This window comes from Cebus imitator, unplaced genomic scaffold (assembly GCF_001604975.1).
Source record: "Cebus imitator isolate Cc_AM_T3 unplaced genomic scaffold, Cebus_imitator-1.0 Scaffold136, whole genome shotgun sequence".
NCBI classification, from domain to species: domain Eukaryota; kingdom Metazoa; phylum Chordata; class Mammalia; order Primates; family Cebidae; genus Cebus; species Cebus imitator.
Window position 1 is genome coordinate 4,809,225 of NW_016107451.1, and position 25,392 is coordinate 4,834,616.

A 25,392-nucleotide genomic window follows, 5' to 3' on the forward strand; every position below is an offset into this window, starting at 1 on the left:
CCCAACACTTTGGGAGGCCAAGGCAGGAGGATCTCTTGAGCTCAGGAGTTTGAGACCAGCCTGAGCAAAATGATGAAACCCCAGCTCTACAAAAAAAAAAAAAAAAATTACAAAAATTATCCTGGCGTGGTGGCACACACCTGTAGTCCCAGCTGCTTGCTGCTGCCTCACCCCTAGGAAACAAAACAGCAACATCTTCAGAAAGGCTGCTCACAAGGAAGGCAGCTTCTCTATGCTATCAAACAGCTTCCTTAGTTGAAGCATCTAACTCTGGCCCTATCCTTACTGCCCCCCGTCGGGGCTTCCAGAAGCAGTGTGGGAAAGTGCTGCTGGCCTTCTGCAGAATGACGAGCACTGGTCAGTCCTGCGCTAATAAAGGCTGCGCGTCCCTCATGTCTTCGTTTCTCAAACAGCAGGTAACAACTCATCTTTCCGAAGAGATAGCTATGCTCGACCGATTTTTCAGGGCTCTTCTGGACAGCAGCCTCTGTCTGCAGCACAGAGAAGGGCCTGGCATCGGGGGGCCCTGGAGCCCACCATGTGCCTCCTGCTCCATCTTGGGAGCAGCTGGGCCTGTCAGCACTCAGTCAAGCCTGGGATTGGTGACTAAAGAGGGAGGTGTGGAAGCTTGAGGCAGCAGTGCTGAAAGAGGTGGCAGCAGGTGCCCTACATGGGCACTGGGGCCCGGAGAGATCACAGAGGCAGGAAGTGTCTCCAGCTCTCAAATTCTGGAAGCTGTCAGAGGGAGGGAGTCCCACAGCCAAGCTGCATGAGGGTGGGCCTCTGGGTCTGCTTCCAGTGTGTGGTGGGGCCCACAGGGAGCCGAGAGGGAGTTTTCCTGTCTGATTTCCCGCAGTTGGCCTGCCTGTGGCTGGCCAAGGCATTGTTGAGCCCCATGAGATCACAGAGATAGCTATGCAGGCCCCGCCCACTTCCTATAACCCTAGTTCTGGCTGTCGCTGTGCCAAGTCTCCAAGTGCCCTGAGAGCCATTGGCCAGGGGTCGGAGTGCTGTGGGAGCTCAGGGCAGGCACCTCCCATGCTCCCACTGGAGCCACTAGGACATAAAGCTCATAGGCCTCTCCACTCCTTCGTGTCCTGTTTGACCTGAATGCCCCCAGGCTGACTGCCTCAAGGATTCCATCTAAGAAGATGCTGCCTGGGTGTGTGGGGAGCAGTAGAGGGGCTGGTGTTAAACATATGTGCACAGCTCAGGACAGAGGCTCCCTGGACTTGGGGCGGGGGGTGCTGGGGTCCCAACACTAACCCTCATTCTGCCCCTCGTGACTTCTGCTCTCTGAACCAAACATGGAAGACTCAGTCTAGACTAGGAGTTCTTAGGGTCTAGGAGCCCCCTTAAGTGATTGATAGGTTTATATGCAAAGGCCATTTTTCTGAGAGGCCATAGCCTTCTTTCATCAGTGTGTCAAAAATCATGAGAATCTCTGCTCTGAAAGCCTCTGCCCCAGCGCTGCCTAGTGTGAGCCCCCGATGGCCTGACATTGGCTTTTAGAGCAGGCAGAGAAGTCACCCACCAGTCCTCAGAATCCTGGATGAAGGCCTTTTCTCCAGGAGGAACTGTTGAAAGGTTTTCTCTGGTGCCTGGAAGCAGGAGTGACTATTCTGTTAGGCAGGAAACCCTGAGGGCACCTAGGAGGCCTCTAGCCTGTGGGTCGGGGAGGAAATATAGGATCCCTGGTGCCACTCAAATGCTGAAGATCTCAGAGACCCAAGTTCTGGTCCCTTCTGCTGTTCTGGGCAGATCCCCTCAGGCTTCCCACAGGCGCTGTGTCTGGCTCAGTCCACCTGACTCCGCTTTCCCATCTTAGGTCTCACACAGGTGGGCAGGCCCTTTCCTGCTTGCCTTCTGCCCTCCCACTCTCTCTGGCCCTGCCCAGCCTCTGCCAGTCTGTGTGCCTCCCAGGAGCCGGGATACTCCCTGAGTCCTCTGGGAGCCCCTAAGCCACACTGAGAACCCAGACCCTGGGAGGAGCAGCCAGCAGTGAGGAATCCTGGAATCCCTTCCCAGGGAGAGCCTTCCCATGACTTCCAGGAAGAGATCAGTGCAAACACAGGTGTCAGCGTCCCTGCTGGAGTACTGGGATGAGGAGTCCCTGACGGAATACTCCGACCTCGAAGAGGCTCCCTCGGCACACACTCTCTATGTGGGCCATCTGAACCCCCAGTTCTCAGTGCCGGTGCTCGCCTGCCTGCTGCGAGATGCCCTGGAGCGGCTGGAGCTGCCGGTGGCACGGGAGCACATCGAGGTGGTAAGGCGGCCGCGGAAGGCCTATGCACTGGTGCAGGTGACCATCCGCAGGGACACCCTGGCCTCCCTCCCCTGGCGCCTGCGGACAGCCCTGGAGGAGCACCTAATCCTCAAGGAGCTGGCAGCCCGTGGAAAGGAGCTGCTATTGAGTGAGGCTCAAGGGCCCTTCAGCCACAGAGACGTAAGTGGGACTTTTCCCAAGCAAGCTCCAAAGCCTCACCCCCAGGGAGAGACCCCCGGGTGGGAGTGGCCTGCTGAGTTGGGGCAGAGGGGTATCTCTGAGGAAGCAGGGACAAATCTGCAAACTTGGGGGCTGCTACTCAAATGACCATGGCTTGTGACTGGTACTGCCAGCTTTCTCCCAGAAAGACACTGACGCTGTTTGCTTCCAGCCCGATGCTTGCTTCGTGAAGAAAGGCTGTGGGGCGGCCTCCTCCTTGGGCCCTTTTGCATTCCAGCCTCTGGGCCTGGGAGACCCTAGAAGACACAGTGGCCCTGGTTTTCTCCTTGGCCCACCTCACTTTTTCAGTTGACAAACATGAACACCCCCTCTGTGCCAGGACTAAGGCAGGGATGAGAGACCCAGCCAGACCCCCAAGGAGACCTGCATCTGTGGGCAGAGCCGGACAGCCACCCACAGAGCTGCGAGGTAGCTGCACTCAGAGCTATGAGAGGACGTAGGAAGGAGCACTCTGCTCTCTAGGGACAGATTCACAGGGGAAGTGAAATCCAGGCTGGGACTTAGGGAGTTGGACAGGTATCTGAGGAGGAGGACAATCCAGGCAAGGGACACAGAACATGCAGAGGGAACCTGGGGGCTTAGAGGGAGTGTCGCGTCTGCAGAAGAGCAAGGCATTTGGTGTCCCTGAAGCTCCTGCTAAAGGCTGCAGAGGGCGCTGCAGAAGGAAGTTGGGCCATAAAGTAGGGCAGGGCCAGGTCACCAAGGCTATAGTCCAAAGTAAGGCTAAAGGGCTGGCTTTACTGGGACATGGGAAGTTAGGGTGGGTCCCTCCATGAGGCAGTGATCTTGGGTTTTTTTTTTCTTTTGGTGTGAAAGCTATTGCAGAACTAAAGGGCTCCGTGGCTTTACATTTCAACTCAATTCCATATCTGTATGAAGTTTAACTTTTTTTTTTTTTTTTGAGACGGAGTCCTGCTCTATCGTCAGGCTGGAGTGCAGTGGTACGATCTTGGCTCACTGCAACCTCCACCTCCCAGGTTCAAGCAATACTCCTGCCTCAGCCTCCCGAGTAGCTGGGACGACAGGCATGCGCCATCATGCCCGGCTAGTTTTCTGTATTTTAGTAGAGACGGGGTTACACCATGTTGACCAGGATGGTCTTGATCACCTGACCTCATGATCTACCCACCTCGGGCCTCCCAAAGTGCTGGGATTACAGGCATGAGCCATTGCACCCAGCCAGTTTATCCTGTTTCTAAGACTGATAAATTCATCTTCGCTGGGGAGCTGCAGGGCTGGTAGTGAGGTTTCCTGGTCTCACCCCAGCCCATGCTTGTGAAGTAACAATCTGCCTAGAAGTTAGCATCACTAAGGAGGGTCGACAGGAAAGGGTGAGCGTGGAAGAAGGGAGGTTGGGCTGGGGCTGGCTGGGGAGGCCCAGACTAGATATGGCCTCGAGAAGGCTCACACCAAGCCCTGGGGCAGAGCAGAAACCACAAAAAGGGACTCAGGAGGCACAGAAGGAAGTGGAGATTAGGGTAGACTTGTCAATGGCCCAGAAAGTAGTGGGCAAATGTTTAAGATCAGGAAGTGGGTGGGGTGTCTGGGAATCCCTCTCCATTCAGGGTCCTGCAGCTCTGTCACAGGGTGCTGAGGTATCTGTTAGAATGATCTGGCTCTGGGCCTCAGGGGCCTATCTGCAACCCAAGTAAGAAAAATTGGCCCACACGTGTCCCAGCACCCAGCCCGGGGAAGCAGAAATCTCTTCCCCACCAGGCATCCCACAGCTCACCTGGGAAGAGCCCAGCTCGGCGGAGGAAGGAGTGCCGGCTGGAACCCTCGATCCAGCAGGGTTTCCTGCCTCAGCTGCAGGAAGGTGGGCATAACTGGGCCACTCGGCCTGGTGAGGGACATCAGGTTGGCCGTGAGAGTCGGGCCACAGCAGGGGCCTGACGGGGGGTTCTTGCAGTCCTTCTCAAGATCAGGGCTCTCATTTTCTTTCTGGACCCATACACTCATTCTTGACTCCCACCCAGGAGGAGGAAGACAGTGTCCTGAACCCTGGCGCCAGCCATAACCCGGGCTCTGGTGTTCCGCTGCCCGCCTGGCCTACACACAAGCTGCCTGATAGGCCCCAGGCCTGGCAGCATCAGACATGCCAGACCCGGCCCAGTGGCGTGTGCTCCGATAGTGCCATTGTGCACCAGGAGATCATGGGCAAGGAGCAGCTCTTCCAGGGTGCTTTCCTGGGCAGTGAGACCCGCAACATGGAGTTCAAGCGGGGCAGCGGCGAGTACCTAAGCCTGGCCTTCAAGCACCATGTGCGGCGCTACGTGTGCGCCTTCCTCAACAGCGAGGGTGGCAGCCTGCTTGTGGGAGTAGAGGACAGTGGCCTGGTGCAGGGCATCCGCTGTGGCCACCGTGATGAGGACCGCACGCGGCTGCTGGTGGACTCCATCCTACAGGGCTTCAAGCCCCAGGTCTTTCCCGACGCCTACACCCTCACCTTCATCCCTGTGATCAGTACCTCGGAGACCAGCGTCCCCCTCAAGGTGAGCCTGCGGGACATGAAGGCCTCTGGGCCTGTCATCTGTCATCACTAAAGACAATGGCCTGTGCTCCTCTGCCAGGCAGTGCTGGGGCAGGGACGGGACTGGGGGCCACAGGAGAAGAGGCTGGGGATGCCACCATGCCAGCCCTGACAGGCTGCCCTAAGGAAGCAGTGAGCAATGTTGAGCAGCCTGGCAGGAAGGGGACTGCCAACCATGAGGTGCAGTGCCTCCAGAGCTGATGTTGCCCCTACCAAGGTGATCCGCCTGACCGTGCACACCCCCAAGGCCCAGAGCGAGCCGCAGCTCTACCAGACCGACCAGGGGGAGGTGTTTCTGCGGCGTGACGGGAGCATCCAGGGCCCACTGTCTGTCAGCGCCATCCAGGAGTGGTGCAGGCAGGTATGGAAGCTGAGGCCAGTGGGCAGGGCACGGTGGGGCGGAGCTGACCCCAGGCCCCTTTAGCCACCCACTGAGCAACCCAGGGCAAGCCACCATGGTTCCCTGGACCCTGCATCACCTTGTTTAACCCAAGGGGTTAGATTAAAATCACACCACATCCCATCCTCCACGGTTAGGTGGCTGGTGGGGACGGAGAGGCCCATGTCCTCTCCTTTAAAAATCTATGCAGTAACTTCCTTTCATGGGTGCCTGAAACCCCTTACCTCCTACTTGGGCAGTTAACGCACTGGATCTTGAGCGGCTGAGGGAGCAGGAGATTGGAATGTTGAGAAGTCACCAGAAAACCCCAAGGACTGTTCACCGCATTTTAGGGGAGGCCCTAAAGAAAAGGGGTGGAGGGGTGCTGGACACAGTTCCAAGGAAGAGCTTTTTCAAGAGGGAAGCAGGGGAGAGTGGAGGACAAGGGGCCGACAGTGAGGGGGGACATGGCCTGCCGGCATGGAGGAGGCCCTCTTCCAGGGTCAGTAGCCAGCAGCTTCCCTCAGACTGATGTGGTCAAAGGCGGCAGCAGGCCAAGGGGCCTGACTTCCCCTCTAGCTGAGAAGGCTTCCAGGCTCCCTGGGCTTTGCCTTCCTCCCTCAGTTTGGCCCCAGATGGAGGATAGACAGGCCTGAGACCATGCGGGCTTAGCCACGTGCATCTCCCATGTCCCCTCAGAGGTGGCTGGTGGAGCTGGGCAAGCTGGAGGAGAAGGTGAAGGCGCTGACGATGGAGAAAGAGCAGCTTCAGGAGCAGCTGCAGCAACGCGGGCCGGTGTCTTGCACCTGCTGTGTCCTGTGAGGGCCTGGGGAGTCGCAGGACGGCGCGGAGCTCTCCACCCAAGATGCAGGGGTTTCCCATTTGAGCCTAAGGCCGACCAATAAAGCCCATGCAGGCCACTGAGATGTGGACAGGGGCTTCTTCAACATGGCACATGAGCAGGTGCCCATGTGGCTTCAACCCTGACGGACCCGTCTGTGTAGCTAAGAAATTGCTCTCAGCCCTGTCCCCAAGCAACCTTACTTTCAGAAAGAAGGTGTTCCCCTAAGGCTGAGCTATAAGAGTTCCAGAGCTCCCCTAGGGCTGAGCTGTAAGAGATTGTTCCTCTCCCTAAAACACTCATTTGGCCCAGGTTGAGGTCTGTGACTTCAGTTGGCTAGACAGTGCCAGAGAGGAATCGGTCATCTCAGGAAAGCCCCTCGCAAATGGCATGGCATATTTGGTGACTGTGGTTACAGGGCAAGAGGCCACCATGCAGCCCCCACCCCTGATTTGCCAGAACTTGTGACTGTCAAAGCTCCATAATAAATTACATGTACCTGGGACAAGAATGGTTCTTTCTAGGAAACTTGGTCAGCCGGTCAGATGCTGCAGGGTCGTGAGTCCCATGCCCAGCCCACCTCTGTCCAGGAGGCAGAGGACAGACATGTGAGGGCAGGAAGCCTAGCCCCTCAGGCTCCAGGCCAGCTCTGTCTTAAAGACCAGGTGCCGTGGGGCAAAGTGCTGTGCCTCTGTGCTTCAGTTCTTCATCTATAAGACAGTGACAATGGCAAGGGGCAGCGGCATTTTGTCACCATCAGGCCAATGCCCTGTGTCTATGCCAGCTGTGGCACAGAGCAACACCTCACACTAACGGTTTCAGCTCCTTTCCAAGACCCCTCTGGCCCAGTAAGGCCATTAGCTTAAAAAAAACAAACAAAAAAAAAACAGAAAGACCCCTCCGGCCACTGGAGGCTTCCTGCCTCTGGCCGTTTCTCCTGCTGTCTCCACCAGCCAAATCAGACTGTAAAGCCAGAGTCTGATCACATTCATGCCGTGCCTGCGCCCACAGACCTCCAAATTCTCTTCAAGAGCAAAGCCCAAATGATGGCCTACAATCAATTCTCCACGACCTAGCCCACCTGACCTCAATGTCTTCTGCCCCTGCACATGCCACTTCAGCCACACCTACCACGTGCACTCCTGCCTCAAGGCCTCTGCACTAGAAAGCTGCCTGTTTCCTTTCCTCTCCACCTCCAAGTCCATGCTGTTTTCCCACCCGCCCTATTTTAAAGCCACCACCCTCCCAGCACTGCCACTCCCCTGCTTGCTGCCATCCTTTTTCTCCATATATGAACTGCCACACTCTAGCTTATATTTGGTGTTCCCCCCACTGAATACCTGCTCTGGGGCACAGGGAAGTTTGGGCATGGCTGGCATGTAGTAGACACCCAACAAATACCTGCTGATGACACAATTAAGAATACTCCTAAATTTGGAGTCTGAGCCACCAGAAAATCGCCAGACCTTGTTGAACAGGGCATTTCACAGGACTGGTGTCCCCTGGAACACACTTCAGTTGATCCCCTAAAACTGCGGCCCCTGGTCACATCCACAGAGCACACAGACGAGAACTTTGGAACCTCAGCCCCTCCATTCAGCAGCCAAATGACATCTCCTGGGCCCTCACAACTGCTCTGAGACCTGCTTTTTACCACTTAGCAAACAGCATGCAGCCCTTGCCTCGGCTGCCATCCATGCTGGTTATGGGGGCCAATGGGATGGTGGGTGCCTGCATCATGGCAGGTTAGCAAACTCCTGCTACTCACCCACTGAGCTACCCCAAGGTCACCAAGGCTGCTCAAAAACTTTGCAAATGTGTTAAGAAGGTAGAGGAGTGACATTTTCTGAGCACCTTCCATGGTCCAGGTACCATGCTAAATGCTAGTCCAGGCATCACAATTCTCAGAAATGTTTTCTGGGGAAAAACAGCAGATTTCTATGAAGGAAGGGTGAAGTCAGGCTTACAGCCCCACCGCTCCAGACTGCTAAGAACCTGCCCAGATCCCCCGGACTAAGGGAAGTTTATGGGAAGGCCACAGGAGGAATGTGGCCAGCTTTCTACCCCACCTCTGGGCCCTGGTCAATAAACACTGGGCACAGGGTGCCCTGTAAATCCAGCTTCAGCCCTATCCTATCTGCTATAGCCAGGGTGGCAGGACAGCTTGGGCTCTGCCAGCCCTGGAGACCATTTGCAATCTTTTTTCAGAAACCTTACATATGTGGCCAGCACTTGACAGATGATCAGCCAAAGTGACCTTAAAGGTAAGAGCAGGAACATGACTACTGGGAGGCTTTTTCACACCACCCACACATCCAACCATTGTGGGGAGCCATGATGTCACCAATGGGCATGTCAGACCCTCAGTCTGGGGAATGTTTAATTAAAAACAAAAACAAAAAAAACCACTACTGACCGGGTGCAATGGCTCATGCCTGTAATCCCCACACTTTGGGAGGCCGAGGTGGGAGGATCGCTTGAGGCCAGGAGTTCAATTCCAGCCTGGTCAACATGGCAAGACCCTGTCTGCATAAAAAAAATTAATTAGGTGGGCATGATGGGGTACACCTGTAGTCCCAGCTACTTGGGAGGCTGAGGCAGGAGGATCTTGTGAGCCCAGGAGGTTGAGACTGCACTGAGCCTTGTTTGTGCTACTGCAATCCAACCTGGGCAACAGTGTGAGATCCTGACTCAAAAAAAGAAAAAAAAAATTAAATTTAAAATGAAGGCTATCTGCTGGGACCACCAGGTGGGAGAAGGCGTTAAAATTATGCTCAATCAGCCACATTCAAAGCACCATAACAAGCAGTTCTGCTGCTTAAGAGTCTGGCCCACTGCTCCCTGGCTGTGTATATGGGGTCCCACGTCCAGTGCCTGGCAGAGGAAAGGACCGCCTTCCTAAACATGCTTATCCCTCCCCTTTTTCAGTCATGCAGTAGCATACTAAACACCAGCACCTTTTCATCTCGCTCTACATGCTGAGAACCTATATTTGAAGCTTCATGAAAAATTCTGGTTCCTATGAAAAAGAAAGCCTCCTTTCTTAGTTTTTAAACAAGCTCTCAGGTCGTCTGCTGACTTAAGGCTGCAGACACTGACAAATCAGGTGACTTCACACAGGCACGCCCAGCACCGTGCTCAAGACGCTTCCCAACTGGCCAATAACGTAAAGAGAGTGAGAAGCAAAGTGTGTCTCTTGTTCTGCATTATTTATTTCTTAAGTTAAGAGTACACATTGAGTCCAGCGAGAATACAGTGGCACACAGCTGTGCCTATCGTTAGCTCACATTAAGAAAATGACTTCATACTGCCCTTTCCACTGCGGTAACACCATCCCGGAAGAAAAACGTACCCTCGAGTCAAAGCTGTCTGTCTATGAGAGGGTTTTAGAGGACGCTTCCCCAAAAGATTCTTTATTCTTTTCAAGTGACCCCTTGATGCAAGGAGTGTTTCCCAGCCCCAGAAATAGCAAGCGCAGCCAGAGGCATGGGGATTTTAACATCACACTTCAGAGACAGACATCTTGGTGTTTCATGTGACACCAAACTGACCCTCTCTTTTGGATGATGAGGACCAGCCACAGTTAGCACTGAGAATCCCCCCAACTCAGGGCAGTATAGAGATTTTGTCTCTGGTTTCATAGCTTAATGGCAAGCAACACCCTTAGGTTCCCAGCACCAAGTGTTCGAATCCTAGCTAAAATCCTCTCTCCATGCTCAGTAAGTCTAGGTGGCACACTTTATAATGGTCTAGGCATCCAAGGGAAAGCGACAGGCAACACACTAGCATCTGCAATGACACGAGGTAGTTGAGAAACAGGTGACCAAGGGGGCACTCTGCAGCCCCACCCACCATCGGTTCCTATCCCGATGTTCTGCTGCATCTCAAAAACTACAAGGAGAGTGTCACAAAACAGGCAAACAGCACGGAGAAGCCAGTACACATGATGGGACATGCAAGTGACAGGTTTCCCAAATACCTTTCCCCATAATAAAATAATCTTAATAAAAACATAATTTAAAGAAAGTGTCGAAAGCCAAGTGTAACGTCAGAGCTGTAAACTCTACCCAAGTTTGAAGGGTCTCTTGAAGTATCATCCCTGTTTAAAAGAAAAAAAAATGAATTACATGATGTATATTAAAGCAGAAAAGTTAGAATTTCTAATCAGCTGCCATGGGAAACTAAGCCTGTTTTTTTTCATGGCAGAACAATAGAAGGAGCCTAATATGAATAATTAGAAGCTAAATTTATAATTCCTACGGAATCAGACATTTTCAAGACCTCACACATCGACTTCTACATCCGCCCTATGCAAGCAATCCTTCTCCACAGCACCCGGCCTCTTAACGGTGCCACTAACAGACAATTCTCCACTTGCAGTCAGAAATTCCATGACTAACCAAATATCTACCTCCTTCACTGGTAACATTTCTTTTTATATCAGTTCCTTAGACTGTGAAACAGCCTATAGCAAACTCTCTAGTCAGGGATTAATGTGTCCATCTGTGTTAAATGCTTACCTAACACACAGGCCCTCTTCCTGATACTAACTTCTCATGCCTACCCACCAACTACTTAGGCTATCACAGGACAGGGGGCCAACCAACCACAGCAGGAGGGGAAACAGCTGTGATCAGCAGGTCAGACCAGCACTGGCCCAGCTCCAGAGGCCCACTGGTGATTAATATATGGTGTGCAGGATTCAGGAGCTCCCCTTGCCCAGGCCTCAGGGCAGGAGCAGTGGGACCACATCCACACCCCTGGTTCTCTTTCCAGACCCCAGATTTCTGACGGACACCCCCTCATTTGATACCTCACCAGCAGAACGCGTACTTCCGCCAACACAATCCACGCATTTTTCTTTTCTTTTTTTTGAGATGGAGTCTCATCACCCAGGCTGGAGTGCAGTGGCGCAATCTCGGCTCACTGCAACCTCCACATTCCGGGTTCAAGTGAGTCTCCTGGCTCAGCCACCTGAGTAGCTGGGATTACAGGCGTGTGCTGCCACACGCAGCTTATTTTTGCAGAGATGGAGTTTTACCATGTTAGCCAGGATGGTCTTCATCTCCTGATCTCATGATCCACCTGCCTCAGCCTCCCAAAGTGCTGGGGTTACAGGCGTGAGCCACTGCGCCCAGCCCAATGCAGTTATCTTAAAGGATAGTTACGATTCGCGGCAGTGCCCACAGTTACTGCACTTTATGAACCTCAAACCCTGTCACTAAAGACAAACAGTCGATGTCTGTTTGACAACTGTTCTGATGTGGAAGGAATTCCAGAATAAGCAGCAATCAACAGAAACTGTTCTCTAAGCAGTGTCAGCTTTAAAGTACTTCCTGATGAAAACCTGAGGCTCTGCAGAAATGACAAATGCCATTGTCATACCTGTCCCTTCCTTCAAGATCTCCAAATTTATAGCTACATCAAACAGTAGGGTGACCTCCCAGAACTGGTCAGACTGGCACCAGAATGTAGTAATCAGTAATGAGACAACTGCCCAGTGACCGTGTCTGCCCAAGCTGTAGTCCCCTGGGCAGGACTGGGAGGTGCACTGCAACCTGGAGGAAGGACTGCCCATGTGATACCCACACTGACCTCACCGCTTCCTTTTTCTTCTCTCTCCACCTGTGGATTACATTCAAGACCCCACCACTTTCATTCTCTGGCAAATAAAAATTTTCAGCTATAAACTTTCATGATATTCTTGCAATTGCAGTGTGTTATCACTGTTTTTTTTTTTTAAACTAAAACTTTAAAATACCACTTACGCTACAAGATCAGTCATGATTTATTGACGGAAACTTCAGATCAGTAATCTCAGAGTCAGGGGAGCTGCTTCCACTTCTGTCACTATAGGTGTCCCTGTAGAATTCAGATGGTTTATTCATCATCTCCCACCAAAAACTCACTTTACATCCCTGTTTTTGTAGCCACGGTTCCTACAGGAACACCTGTCTGCACACAGCAGAAATCAGACAGACCGTTTGCTACATAATATATTTAGCAAGAAGCTGCAGAAGGATTTCCTTCTTCTGGCTACGAAAGATAAACATTCCATTTATACTTTAGTCACATACCCTACCACCAACTCTGAGTACTGGTTCTGGATAAAAGTCACAATGGGGCATAAATCTACCCATGTTGTGGCTTACTTCCCGGGAAAACTAGTTCCCCTTAACATGGGCCAGAGGGTCCTATGACAAGCGTGATCCAGTCAGCACCACCAGATGCTGCAGAAAGGGGGACCTGGCCAATATGCTGGAGAAGCACCGTGAGAAGCTCTGGGAAAGGACAGGAACTTTCACCCCAGGCATCTGTGGCTTTTTTTTCTTATGACTGACTGATGTGTTGCTGTAATCAATCAGTGATCATCTAAAGGACTAGAGAAGACAAATGGATTACTAAAGCAAAGAGTGTGCCTACCTGGGCGAGAGCCTGCAGCCTTTCTGGAGGTAATGTGGGAGTCGCCCCACAGAGGCCAGGAGGAGGCCAAAATATGGTGGGGAGGGCTTGATAGGTCTGGACAGGAACTCAGGGTGGTACTGAACCCCAACAAAAAAGGGATGATCTGAAATAGATTCAAAAGAAAACAGCCTCATTGTGAAGGTTATGCACAAAGTGTGTAAGAACAAAATCTAGTTACATGTTTCATGTTTCCAAAGGCCCTAAAATAATCTGAAAATGACTTTCTCATTTGAATCTAGGTAAAGGTAATCTCAAACCATGCATGATCTGACACCCTCTCTGCAGCACTGCTTGTGCTGTCCCCTCCTGGCTGAAGGCCTCCGTCCAGGGTCCCACCCAAGACGCTGGCTCCTAGGACTTCTGTAGACTGAGTCATGCGGTTGAGGTGAGGGCTGAAGCAGCTTTAGTGCCAAGTCCAAGCATTTTGGAGGAGGAGAAACTGAAGCCAGAAGTTAAATGGCTCCCTGAGGAAGGCCATGGACCAGAAATAACTTTCTGGGTCCAGACCTCTCGTTTATCAAGATTCCTTCCCTCACCAGACCTCTGTGCTGCTTCCTAATTCTGTTAGGTCAGGAGCAACAAGATCACATGTTTACAGTTTCCCATATGCCAAGAAAACTTTACTAAGTTTTCCATTAAATACAACTGCCCGAGTAATCACCTTCCAACTCCACAATTTCCATTCTCTCTCCTTCAACATCTTGGCCAACGAACTTCAGGCCTTGTTCTTCCAAACACTTCTTCAAGACTGGATTCACCTGTTGAGGCATGGAAAATAATTCTGCTGGTCTCTCAGCTCACTAGCTTTCCAGAGTACCAAGAACAAGCTGGAATCCTTACCTCAAATCGGTGGCGGTGCCTCTCTTCCAAGTAGTCTGCGTCTCCGTACAGTTTCCCTGGCAAGACAAACGGGTTGGATGTAGAGAATTCTGATCTCACAGGATGATGCATTACAAAGGCATCCTGCTTCCCGCTTTACTTTTCATCATCTATGTAGCCAGGTCTTTAGAGGGCTGTTTCTATGAATCTGCTAAGGTCACCTCCTCTTAACAGCACAGTTTAGACTAATTCTTGGGCTCTGACTCTTTCTGACAACACTAAAGAAAACCGTAACAGAAACAGACTCTCACTACCCCTTCAAACACATGATTGCAAAGTATGGGCACTTTGCTGCTAGAAAACTGTCTTGGAAAACAAATCAGGATGTATGAAACGGCAAGGCTCTGGGAACGCAGGGGACAGGAGGCATTTTAAGAACTACAGAGATGACCTCTGATGACCGCGCAGTCATCAGAGGTCATCAGCCCCCAGTGGCTCCATGTGAACAAGCAGGGCATTTGCGAATGGGCTGCTTTACTGACTCATTTCATGGGTGCCTCAAGATCCCCAAATCCACAGAACATTAGAGTTGAGAAGAGAAAGATCCCACACTCAAGTGGCTCCAACTATGCTGCTACAGAACACGGGGAGAGACACAGGGCGCTTCTGCTAATATGGTAAAGGGGGAATTTTTCCAGTAGACAAGAAGGAAATCTGTGTAACAGCCCTTTTCTTAAATATTTTCCTCCCAAAATTACCCCCTTCAGCACCTATTAGTACTTTTTTAGAACAGAATCTGTTTAGGCTGAATCATATGAAATTGACATTTTTGTGTGACAAAAATTGCCAAACATCAGTAATTTATATGGTTGGTCTTAATAAGAAAGTAACCCATAAGGATAAATGTAACCTCACTGCTTCATTCTGCTGAGGCGCACATGCCTAGGAGTCTGACTGCACTGCCAGTGGCCTTTCTAAGACCTACATTGTTTCTCTGGCTATTACCGTGCATCCTAAAAGGGCATCAATAAGAGAGGAAAGAAAGAACTTCAAAAGCAAGAACGAAACCAAAAAAAAAAGCCAGCCTGGTTCCTCGAAGCCATGGCACCACCCTAAGACACATGTCCTGGGCGCACAGAGCCAAAGGCTGGGCCAGCGTGAGGCAGCTCTTACTCATGACTGAGTTCTTGGTCTGGAACAGGGTTCTCCTCTTGCCCAGCCTCATGGTTCCGCCCATCTGCCCTGGGTTGTGTTCTGGCATGTCTACGACCTGGAGATGTTCAGAAAACAGACACCAACTACAGAACTCTGCTTCTGTTGGGAGAGAAACCTCCTTGGTTGGGCTGGATGGAAAAGGCTTGTGAGTAGGGTCTAATTCTCCAAGCCCTCCTTATGAGACATTTTGTCACAGGAGAAAATGCCTCCCAGTTGGCATCTAACCTCAGTTGGGTGGAGGATCCGTCCTTCAGCCTGTCCTCCTAGTCTGCATGCAGGACCACAGCAGCCCCTCCCCAGGCTAGTCCCACCCCAGCACTGTGGACAGTAAGCATCACATCCTCAGAAAGACTGATACAGCACCACAGACATGGACTGGATGTGTCATAACATGTCTGTTGCCCCAGCTAGCCTGATGACAGCTCCAAGGCAAGGGATGCAGGCCTAGCACCCCACAGCTGAGCAAGCATCTGCGGACGGGGTGGGCCATACACTGATGGCCCAGTCCACCTCTCAGCCCAGTGTTCCCAGGCACCTTCTGACCTCCAGGCTCTCCTCTGTGCCCTGCTCCTCCCCACCCCAAAGCCCCCATGCTTCAAAACATTTGCTGGTCCACTCCTCAGGCCTTAGTATCAGCAAAGTTCAATTTCAGGTCAACAAACACATACTGATGCTAAGTGCTGTGAGATCAAGAACGTTGTCCATCTCATTTAGCACAGTGTCCATGGTGACAAAGGCAGCCCCAGCACATAGTAGGCACCACATTTATTGAATGCTGAAAAAGGTAAGTAAGTGCCTTTCCCTCCTGGGCTGGGAATTCCAAGGTAAATAAAGGCATCGTCTCTCCTCCATGTGCCTAACAGTGAGGGCTGAGAATGCCACACGCCCTTGGCATGAGAGCTAACATGAGATACACCAGCCTGGAAGAGCTTTGGATGCAGTTAAGCTAACCAGTGCTCCATCCCAGCAGATCTCCCAGGACTATGGCTGGGGATCCCATGAATTAACATATAATATACACATGAAAGTGGTGAGAACAGTGGCTGGCACAGAGTAAGTACATATGCCAGGGTCTCTTATTAGTATCTATGCCATGTTCTAGGAGTTGAGGGGAGCAGGGATGGAGAATAATTTTAATCAGGAATCCCCTCTGGTTGTCTGGGCTGGTACCTGTCTTAAAAACTTTCTGTGGTCAATTGGAAAGATTAGGAAGGAATTACATAATGAAAAAGGAAAGGTTTTCCTATCTGGTAGGTCTGAGTGCCCAAGACCTCAGGGTTCTTTGGGATGAACTCAAGTGGTCTCACTTTCTGTCTCTAAACATCAATCATGTTCACAAACACCTTTCCACACCCTTCTAAGCCCTGTGGAGGTTCAAACACTGGACTCACCACAGGATGACTGGTCTTAGGGTCAAACTCTGTAGAATTGGCATCTGAAATACCAAAATACTTATTACAAAAATAGTTACAAACAAAAGTGATTGTTTAATAGTTTCACTGCTAAGCTCTAAACGCTATTTCCCCCCTTAGTTTAAAAATCAGTGATTAGAACAAAAAGTAGAGACAGCATCCCCCTGACCTCACCCCCAGACAATATCTCACTCTGTTGTCCAGGCTGGAGTGCAGTGGTGTGATCATAGCTCACTGCAGCCTTGAACTCCTGGCTTCAAGCAATCCTCTAGCCTTAGCCTCCCAAGTAGGTCAAACTACCACGCATAGCTAATATTTTTGTTTTTGTAGAGGCAGAGGCTATATTGCCTAGGCTAGTGTCAAATACTTGGGCTCAATCAATCCTCCTGCCTGGCCTCCCAAAGTACTGGAATTACAGGTACAAGCCACCAGGCAATAAATATAGCATTTTTAAGACATAAAATACTCAACACACACACAGGTGAATTTGTTTTCCATGAAGTTTATAACTCTCTAGAAAGTCAATCAGTACAAAATGGGGAAATCAAAACTAATGGCATAACCTAGTAATTTTTAATTAAATACTACATCTTTATAACAGCTTTTTTTTTTTTTGAGATGGTGTTTCATTCTTGTTGCCCAGGCTGGAGTGCAATGGCATGATCTTGGCTCACCGCAACCTCCGCCTCCCAGGTTCAAGTGATTCTCCTGCCGCAGCCTCCTGAATAGCTGGGATTACAGGTATGTGCCACCATGCCCAACTATTTTGTATTTTTAGTAGAGACAGGTTTCTCCATATTGGTCAGGCTGGTCTTAAACTCCCAACCTCAGGTAATCCACCCACCTCAGCCTCCCAAAGTGCTGGGATTACAGGTGTGAGCCATAGTGCCCAACCTATGACAGTTCATTCACATATATATATATGTATTTTTTTTTTTTTGAGACAGTTTCACTCTGTCACCCAGGCTGGAGTGCAATGGCATAATTTCGTCTCACTGTAACCTACACCTCAGGAATTCAAGATTCTCATGTCTTGTCCTCCCAAGTAGCTGGGATTACAGGCACACACCAATATACCTGGTTAATTTTTGTATTTTTAGTAGAGACAGAGTTTCTCCATGTTAGCCAGGCTGGTCTTGAACTGCTGGCCTCAAGTGATCAACCCACCTCAACCTCCCAAAGTGCTGGGATTACAGGTGTGAGCCACCGTGCCCGGCCAAGTTTGTACATTGTCTTAATGTTTCAGACACTGTCTCTCAAAGATGAATAAGTACTATTTCTTCTATACTTCTTTCACCATCAGCAGCTAATACATTGCCCTAGTCAACTGTTTCGTTCAATAGCTCAATCAGTCAGTTAACTGATTTCAACTCAACCCTTCTATCCTTCATTGAACTGACTGTCTAACCAAAGCAAAACCACTAAAGACCAAACAGCAAAGGACCAAGTTCCTGGTACCGAGTCTGGTTCTATGTGAATGCTGGGCACTGTTCCCCTCCTGGCCTGAACCAGGGTCCACTCTCAACTAAAGTGTAAGCTCATCACCAAGGTACCTACCAATATGGGAACCTGAGTGAGAGGCATGGGTCTGGGGCTCTGAAGGATCCAGGGGGCCCAGAAAGCCAGCTCTGGGTGGTGGGTGATAAGACAGTACCTGCCAGGACTCAGAAGCCAGCACGCAAGGGCATGCTGCCTACCAAACTGAGCCACACCCCCAAGTCACTGTGAAGCAGCCTCTCAGGGAAAGGTGAATGAAACTAGCCCTAACCACATGCTGGCCACTGAAGAGTCACCTATACTTTATAAAGTCAAACTGTTTTTACATTCCTTCAGCTTACTTTATTTCCCATAGAATTTACAACGTCTTTCTGAAAATCTAGTATTTGTCGGTGGGCTAAGCGACCAAATGGGCTGTGGTGGATTATTCCATCGGTGGCCCCAATACAGCATGCTCAGTCCTCACACATGTTCCCCATGCCCACCGACTCGGGGCTTGGCCATGTGACTTGCTTTGGCCAATGGGACATCAGCAGGCCTGATAAGTGCCTGCACAGTAGGCCTGTCATTTTGGAAGCCAGCTGCTCGCCCTGTGTGAGGAAGCTTGGGCTGGAATAATGAATGATGAGCCACTACATGGAGAGACCATCTTGATGTCCCTGCTGGGCTAGTGCACAGCTGAATGCAAGGCAGGAGCATGCGATCTCAGATACTGAGCCAACCCACAGAATACTGAGAGATGAGAAGTCACTGCTGTTGGGAGCCAGGAGCTTTAGAGAGGTCTGTCACACAGTAATACACAGCTAGGCAAAGAGCTGATATTATCTGAGCACTTCCTATTTTCCAGGCACTGCTAGAGACTGTTACATATATTATTTCCCATAATTCTTATAACCATGTGAAGTATGTACCATCATTACTCCCATCTTACAGAAAAAACAGAGGCCCATAAACGCTAAGTAATTTGCTTAAAAATCACTTATAAGTGATAAAGTCGGAATCTGAGCCCAGGTTCAGTAGCTACAGAGCCCAGGTTCATAACTGCCCAAAGCCTCACTTAGGACAAGGACTTCTCTCCAGGCACCAGCTTCAGGATGGTGGCCACGGTGATCAAAGTGACAGAATCTCAACAACAGGAAATGCAGGGGCATAAGGCAAAGGAGGGAGTCTGGCTGTACTCCCTCCTTCCTGCGTGGAGGAGCTGCACTGTTCCTCAGGAAGCAAGGCAGCCCCCTTACCACATGGCATGAGGTACTTGGAACCCAGGCCTTCCCCTCTCCATAGCTCCTGATCATCCAGGCAGCAACAGGCCTCATATCCTCCAGAAATACGCAAGCGGGAATTGAATGGTCTTAATGCACACTTACCTTCCCATCCCAGCACGTTTCTTGAGAATTCAACCACTGCCAACTGCATTCCCAAGCAAACGCCTTCCAGTCGGGGGAAAAACAAACAACGCTCCATTGAAAAGGTAGTTCTTACTTTTCCCACCAGCCTCTGCAATGTCCTTTGTGCCCTTTATTCAGAGAATTATAATCGCAAACTCATAACTTCCTGCTACGAACAAGTACTCTCTGCTGTTACACTTTACTTGAATTAGATTTCAAAAACTGTGTGTAAGGTACATGAAAATTCTAGATTTGCAAAGTCATCTGATTTTAGAAGTATACAATATTCTATTCACTACTTTTTCCCCCACAAGACAGGGTCTTGCTGTTGCCCAGTCTGGAGTGCAGTGGAGCAATCTTGGCTCACTACAGCCTTGAATTTCTGGGATCCAGCAATCCTCCTGCCTCAGCCTCTACAAGTGTTCAGTTTACAGGCATGAACCACCATGCCTAGCCTCAGTACTTTAAAATTCAAGTTTTCTTATCCTCTACCATTAAGTTTTTATTTACAATTGACAAAGCTGAAAATTACTAAAATGTACAGTACCAGGAGGCATCCAAAATCATTTTGCCCGATTACAGTCAGCTGTTGTGCCAAGTGAGGCGGATATAAAACTCAACCTTACATGTACTGCAAATGGCTGGGTTCATTAAATGGCCAGGATTTCCTAATTCACAGTTTATTCTCTCAAAATTCCATGACATCTACACGTAGCTCATAAGGATAAATAAGCTTTCCATTTTAAAAAGACTGGATTCATCTCCAAAGACAAACACAAAGGCTTTTACTTGGGCTCCTATCCACAAAGAGAGCAATTTTCAGTAATCCCCCCACTTTGTTTATAGGCTCCCACGTGGCACCTTTCCCCACTCTTTCCTACTCTGAGTAAAGACTGCACTGCAGAGCTCCTTACCCAAAAAAGGCTTTTTCTGATTCCGAGCCCAGGAAATTGCTTGGATTTTTCCTTCTGTTCCTCGAACACCAAATCCCCCTGGAACCAGCACTCCACTGCACAAAAGAACAAACCACAAGACAACTCCCCTTTTCTACCAGTCCAGCTTGCAATAAGAGCCATTACCAAGACACTGAAGCCATGAAATTACTCCATACATTGTGCTATTGAGACAATGAATTGTACGTAAACACTATGAACTTAGAAACTGCATACAAAACTATGGGCTTTTCTTAGTAACATAAGAACATACTTATTGCAAGTGAAAAAGACAGTATACATAATTGCAGTATTGCCATTGCACTCACTATCTTTGGTAGAGTTGTTCATAATTTTTTTTTCTTGAGACCGGGTCTCACACTGTTACCCAGGCTGGAGGGCACTGGTGTGATCACAGCTCACTACAGCCTTGACCTCCCAAGAAGCTGGGACCACAGGCATGTGCCGCCACCCCCAACTAGTTTTGTTGTTGCTTCTGTTGAAGAAACAGCATCTCCCTATGTTGCCCGGGCTGGTCTTGAGCTTTTGGGCTCAAGCAAGTCTCCTGCCTCAGCCTCCCAAAGTACTGGGATTACAGGCATGAGCCACTGTGCCCAGCCCATAATTTTAAATATATATCTATTAACATAAACAATGTATTTTACCTACTGGCTTAAAATGCTCCCGAGTAAGAAGGAGGCCTTTCTTCATCAGCTCTGTGTGCCATACTTACCAATAGACTCAGAAGTAGGTATATACCTCAGTAACATTCAACTGTTCTAGTGAACCAGAAATTCTTGCTTATGTTTTACTATTATAAATAACAGCTGCCAAAACAATTTATGAGACTCTACTGATGTGTACTCATCAAATGTTCTGGACGAAAAATCATTAAATATGCCTCATCAATAGAAGCATATAGCAAACATTATCAACAAAATTAGAACAGATTTTCAGATCCAATGATATATTGATAAGCTGCATTTTTTAAGGATTAAATCAGACAGCATGTAGTCTTTTCAATAATTAAAACATATTTTAACAAGTCGATTACCTACCACTGGCACAGGAAAGCAGACAACTTTTTTCATTAAAACAAAACCAAAAAACCCTGGAAACCCAAGGCAGTAAACTCTACTTACTGAGCACTACAGAGCTTCTGCCAAGCTTCGTGGTAGCGCACGGGCTCTTCTCGCGAGGTACTTGGCTCCAAGTCCGTAGAATCTATATACTGGATGTTATTCAGACAAGGGAGGAAAGAAGCAGGCTCATGACTTCAGGCTGTGCCTTCTTAATTTTTCAATAATATCATCAATGTTCTTTCTTAATTCTGGCTTGAATCGTCTTAATATATTTAATAACTTAAAATTTTTTTAAATATGAGGTTTTAAAACACAACAGTTTACTTCAAAATCATTAAACTACCAAATCTCTCTCTCTGCGCTCTACTTTGTTCAGGATCTGGTCTCAGCTAAGCCTCTGCAGCGGGCTTTAGTGGGCTTTCTGTTCAAAGACACTCTCCCCAGCCCATCTTCCGCCTAGTTTTTGTGGGTTTTTATCTTTTCTTTCTACTGTATTGAAGCATAATACGCATACAATAAAATAATACAAGCATTTTAAGTGCATACTTTGAAGAGTTTTGTCAAACATACACATGAAGGTGTGACCACCACCCCGATCAAGATATAGAACCTAAGTTAATGAGCCGGGCACGGTGGCTCACACCTATAATCTCAGCACTTTGGGAGGCGGGTGGATCACTTGAGGTCAGGAGTTGAAGACTAGTCTTAACAAAGATGGTGAAACCCTCTCTCTACTAAAAAAAAAAAAAAAATTTAGCCAGGTGTGGTGGTGTACACCTGTAGTCCCAGCTACCTGGGAGGCTGAGACAGGAGAATTGCTTGAACCTGGAAGGTGGAGGTGGCAGTAAGCCGGGATTGTGCCCCTGCACTGTGGCCTGGGTGACAGAGCCAGACTTCGTCTCAGAAAAAAAAATTAAATTTAATTTAAAAAAAAGAACATAAGTTACCATCTTCCCAGAATGTCTTCCCCTCTACCTCCTACCCCAAACAACCTCAGATCCAACTTCTATCATCACAGATTTGTTTTGCCTCTTACAGAACCTCACATAAACGGAGCCAAATAGTATATAACCTTTTGTGTCTGGCCTCTTTTGCTTAGTATGTTTGAGGTTCATCCATGTTGCTGTATTTATCAGTGGTTTGTTCCTTTTCTTTTTTAGCTTTTTTTTTTTTTTGCAGAGACAGGGTCTCGCTATGTTCACCAGTCTGGTCTCAAACTACTGGCCTCAGGCGATCCTCCCACAGCAGAGGCTTCCGAAGTGTTGGGATTATGGGCATGAGCCACAGTGTTCAGCCTGGTTTGTTCCTTTTCATTGCTGAGTAGTTTTGTACTATATAAATAAACATAAATTTATCCATTGACAGGTTATAAATATTTGGGTTGTTTCCAGATTTCAGCTATTAGGAATAATTTGTCCATTTGAATAAAAATCTTTTTTTGTGGACATGTTTTCAAGTCTCTCAAGTGAATATCTGGGAGTGGACTTACTGGATCACACATCTACCTTGATAAGAAACCACCAGACTGTTTTCTAACGGGGTGGTGCCATTTTACACCCCCAGCAGCAAGGTATGAGCTCCACATCCTCTCTAACACTCCAGCAGGTATGCATCACTATGTCAGTGTGACTTCATGCACATTGATTTCCCTGACAATTAGAGGTGTTGAGCACCTTTTCATGTATATCACCTGCATCTTCTTTTGGAAGTGTCTGTTCAAATCTTTTGCCTACTTTTAAAATTAAGGTGTCCATCATTTTTCTGCAATCTCCTACCTAAACCCTGCAGTTACTTCCCTGGACCTCAGGGTAAGACCCAGATTTGGCCCAGTTCATGGAATTGTGAGCAGGCCCTTACCAGCCTGTCTCCAGACAGCCTCCAATTCACAATTTCCATCCACAGAGTTCCCAACTGCTCCACATCTCCAAGCCCTTGGACGTGCTCTACCTATTCTAACAGGAATGCCCCTCCCAAGCCTTCTCCATCCTACCCAACCCACCCTGGGGTTCCTCCATGGGGAAGTTTGTCTTCCTCATGTGTCTACCACGACAGGTTCACCCTCTCCTGTATGTGCCCCCTTCCTACCTAAAAGACTCAATATTTCTTAAACGCAGAGACTGGCCTTTTCATCCATCTCTTAGCCTTTGCCACCTAACAAACACATGGCAGCCACAGACTAACTCCAAGTGGATAAAATACATGAATGACGGAAAGAACTAGCAAATGATAAGTCTGAGCTGTGTCATGAGATTTAAATTCTTAAAACACATAACAACAGGCCATTCTGCAGGAACCTGTCCAGCAGCACAAAGCAAACTAAATTCTCATGCTGAGAAACACCTGGGAAGTAGAAAGCAAACCCCAGTGTGGCGACAGCTACATGGGGCTAGGTTAATAACCTCAGCACTGAGCCCCAACTTCACCTCTGGCCTTCATCTCCTCCTGAAAAGCTCTAGCCGATGGGCTGGGAAGAAAAGGAATAAAGGGGACAGGCAGAAGGGAGGGTTTTCAAGGGCAGCTGACATAGCACTTACCACATGCCAGGCATAGTTCTCAGCACTTTGTATTCATGAACTTCTTACAACAACCCTAGGAGGAAGGCACTATCACCATCCCTTTTTAAAGATGTGGAAACTGAGGCACAAAGCAGGTTAAGTAAGTTGTCTAGGTCTCACCGCTTATAAATGACAGAGCCAGAATCTGAGCCCAGGTCACCTGGCTCAGGCATCCGTGCTCTTAATCATGAGACTCTACTGCCACCCACAGACAAGCAGGGCCACGCCCCACCAATCCACTGGTTCAGCTGCTGCCCACCATGGGACAGACCAGAACATAGTAACTACCACTTACTGAATGCCCCACACATCCCAGAGAAACCTCACAGCTCTATGAGGTGAATACTGTCATTCCCATTCTGCAATAAGTGAGAAGCATCGGTTAGGAAAGGCAGCCGAAGTGCCAACAAAGTCTCCAAGAGCCTCCAGCCGTCAACTGTGCAGCATGCCCATGGCCCACCAGCAGCCCCCATTTCTGAAATAGCACATTATATTTGATTATCTGACAGTCACAGCCAAGCACTCAGTCTCTCTCACCCTCTACTCTAGTCATCTCTCCTCTTCATTAATTCCTGAAAATGCTCTACTGTCTTCTCAAAACCAGAAACAACCACACATCTTTTTAATCCCTAAAAAGTAATTCCTTAAAAAGTAATTCTGAGCTCCAAAACCAGAAAGCAGATATAACACAGCACCTAGGAGAATACAGACTGCTTCTCTGCTCATGGGTCCGCTGTACCTGTGCCACCCTCCTTACCTTGATTTCCAATTTGTGGTTGATGGCCAGTGCAGAATGCTCCAGAGCCTTAATGACGGAGGCGTAGGAGTCTGAGAACTTCGTGTATTTGCCCACAAGGGCAATAGAGCAGGTCTCCAGCAAGCGATCGTATCTATCAAACAAACGTCAAAAAACACCCAGTTACTCAGAAGGTACACACTATCATGAGACCAAAATAGCTATTTCAAGAGAAAAAAAAAAAATGTCTGGCCAGGAGTGGTGGCTCATGCCCATAATCCCAGCACTTTGGGAAGCTGAGATGGGAGGATCTTGAGCCCAGGATTTGGAGGTTACAGTGAGCTGACTGCACCACTGCACTACAGCCTAGGCAACAGTTTGAGACCCTGCCTCAAACCGCACTCTCCAAAAAAAACAAAAACATATCTGGGAAGACCGTAACAGGAATAGCTATTATCTGAGTTCTGTGTACAGACTAGTAAAGAGGAAGCAATTTTCAGATCAAAATGGCAGGCTTTGTAAAGAAAGTAAGTTTTTTGTTTTTGTTTTGAAACTTACAAAGAGACAGTTTCAAAATCTCAGACAAATTTGCCTACAGAAAATTTTTTTCATACCAAAGGGCAAAAATATTAACAGACATTAACAGACAATTCACGAGAATTAATGTTATGAAGGCAAGTGTCGAATAAATTATAGGACATTCACAAAATAGAAAAGTCCATACTCATTAAAAGTTTTCATTGTAAAATATAATAACAGAGCAAAATGCTTATAATGTTTTATGAAAAAAGGTGATAAAACTATGCCATCCTGGTAGCTACATGTAAGCAAAGACTGGAGGAAAAAATGTCAAAATGAAAAACAATTATCACAGAGCAATGGAATGAGTATGCCCTCTCCAAATGCTTCTAAGTCATCATATTGATCTTGCAACTACAGTAAGGCCTGCCCATTGCTCTAAGACATGAAGTGAAGATCTCTGAAGGGATGTGACAGCATCACTTAGCCTTAAAAGGATGTAGTGGAGTGGGC

General features: G+C 48.7%; 3 protein-coding genes across 4 annotated transcripts in view; 2 read left to right on the forward strand and 1 right to left on the reverse strand.

Moving 5' to 3' along the window:
- Positions 1 to 5,861, forward strand: part of SCMH1 (Scm polycomb group protein homolog 1) — a 239,405-nt gene extending 233,544 nt beyond the window's left edge. The window contains exon 17 of the transcript XR_001829069.1: positions 5,847 to 5,861. The gene's annotated coding sequence lies outside the window, so the exon portion shown is untranslated. The remainder of the gene's footprint in view (positions 1 to 5,846) is intronic.
- SLFNL1 (schlafen like 1) lies at positions 30 to 8,642 on the forward strand. Its single transcript, XM_037743199.1, has 5 exons — positions 30 to 2,449; positions 3,961 to 3,975; positions 4,489 to 5,001; positions 5,257 to 5,400; positions 6,118 to 8,642. Exons 1-5 carry the CDS (start codon positions 2,042 to 2,044, stop codon positions 6,238 to 6,240), a joined length of 1,203 nt encoding a protein of 400 aa, XP_037599127.1. The 5' UTR covers positions 30 to 2,041; the 3' UTR covers positions 6,241 to 8,642.
- Positions 8,643 to 9,451: 809 nt separating this feature from the next.
- Positions 9,452 to 25,392, reverse strand: part of CTPS1 (CTP synthase 1) — a 34,130-nt gene continuing 18,189 nt past the window's right edge. For both annotated transcript variants that reach the window (XM_017541804.1, XM_037743200.1), the window contains exons 9-19: positions 24,382 to 24,514; positions 21,130 to 21,218; positions 19,970 to 20,064; positions 19,035 to 19,097; positions 16,150 to 16,193; positions 14,717 to 14,813; positions 13,565 to 13,620; positions 13,386 to 13,482; positions 12,683 to 12,827; positions 12,028 to 12,121; positions 9,452 to 10,358 (exon numbers count right to left, since the gene is read on the reverse strand). In XM_017541804.1, coding sequence (XP_017397293.1) covers positions 12,037 to 12,121; positions 12,683 to 12,827; positions 13,386 to 13,482; positions 13,565 to 13,620; positions 14,717 to 14,813; positions 16,150 to 16,193; positions 19,035 to 19,097; positions 19,970 to 20,064; positions 21,130 to 21,218; positions 24,382 to 24,514 — 904 coding nt within the window. In that variant the 3' untranslated portion in view covers positions 9,452 to 10,358; positions 12,028 to 12,036. The remainder of the gene's footprint in view (positions 10,359 to 12,027; positions 12,122 to 12,682; positions 12,828 to 13,385; positions 13,483 to 13,564; positions 13,621 to 14,716; positions 14,814 to 16,149; positions 16,194 to 19,034; positions 19,098 to 19,969; positions 20,065 to 21,129; positions 21,219 to 24,381; positions 24,515 to 25,392) is intronic.